This window comes from Helobdella robusta (genome assembly GCF_000326865.2).
Source record: "Helobdella robusta unplaced genomic scaffold HELROscaffold_25, whole genome shotgun sequence".
In the NCBI taxonomy this organism is placed as follows: domain Eukaryota; kingdom Metazoa; phylum Annelida; class Clitellata; order Rhynchobdellida; family Glossiphoniidae; genus Helobdella; species Helobdella robusta.
Genome location: NW_008704310.1, coordinates 2,109,751 through 2,110,629, shown reverse-complemented (window position 1 = coordinate 2,110,629; position 879 = coordinate 2,109,751). Strand labels below are relative to the sequence as shown.

General features: G+C 32.7%; 1 protein-coding gene across 1 annotated transcript; it reads right to left on the bottom strand.

Annotated features, from left to right (window-relative positions):
- Positions 1-253: 253 nt before the first annotated feature.
- Positions 254-672, bottom strand: HELRODRAFT_173156 (hypothetical protein; the record flags this gene model as incomplete). Its single annotated transcript, XM_009019767.1, has 2 exons — positions 254-512; positions 608-672. The coding sequence occupies 2 exons, from the start codon at positions 670-672 to the stop codon at positions 254-256; spliced, it is 324 nt and encodes a 107-aa protein (XP_009018015.1).
- Between the last annotated feature and the right edge of the window lie 207 nt (positions 673-879).

Below are 879 nucleotides of genomic sequence, written 5' to 3'. Positions count from 1 at the left end.
AAGAATGTCAATGTGAAAATGTGTGTGTGTGTTTTCATCACAGTTTTCAATTTTTAAATGTTGACATTATCTTATTTTTGCTTAAAATTTTTCTGGTACTTACAGGAAAAATTTATTACTTATAAGTACAGGTGCTGAAAAATGTACTTAAGTATAAGTGTTTAAGTACAGGTTTTAATGTGTACTTAAGTATAAGTATCTAAGTGCTATATTTGACGAGTACTTAAGTACATTTGTACTTAAGTACTCGTCATCACTGATAAAAAGTACTTTTTCTCTGATCATTTCTCTGAATAAATTCGTTAATAATTGAATCCAAGTCCATTTCGTTTGCCACATCCTTGTGAAAATGAAGAAGAGATACAGAATTGAGTCGTTTTTGTCCCATTGTCGATCTTAGATATGTTTTTAACCTTCTCAGCCCAGAGAATGATCGTTCATCGGTGGCGGAAGTCGTAGGAATGGTCACAAAAATGTTTAAAAACTTGACTAATTCCGAAAGAAGTTCAATTCTTCAAATTGCAAGGATTTTTTTTGTAACGTGTTAACCGTATCTATGTATCCAAATAATTTTGTTAACATTATCAAAGTAAAATAAAAATCGAACTTTTCCATCAGCCGTAAAAATCCGGAAGCTTTTGCACCAGAATCTGAGGAATCATTTTCAGCCATATCGGTAAAGAAATCTATTAATTTTGAGTAGTTTGATAAAAGAGACGACAGAGAGACATATTTGCTTGTCCATCGGGTTGGACAAAGAGGTCGGAGGCCTGTACAAACATCAAATTTTAAATTGTGAAATATAGCCAATCGTTTAGGCGAGTCCCTTACAAAGTTGATGATGTCTTTAACCATATTTAATGCATCCCTGCAAATAGG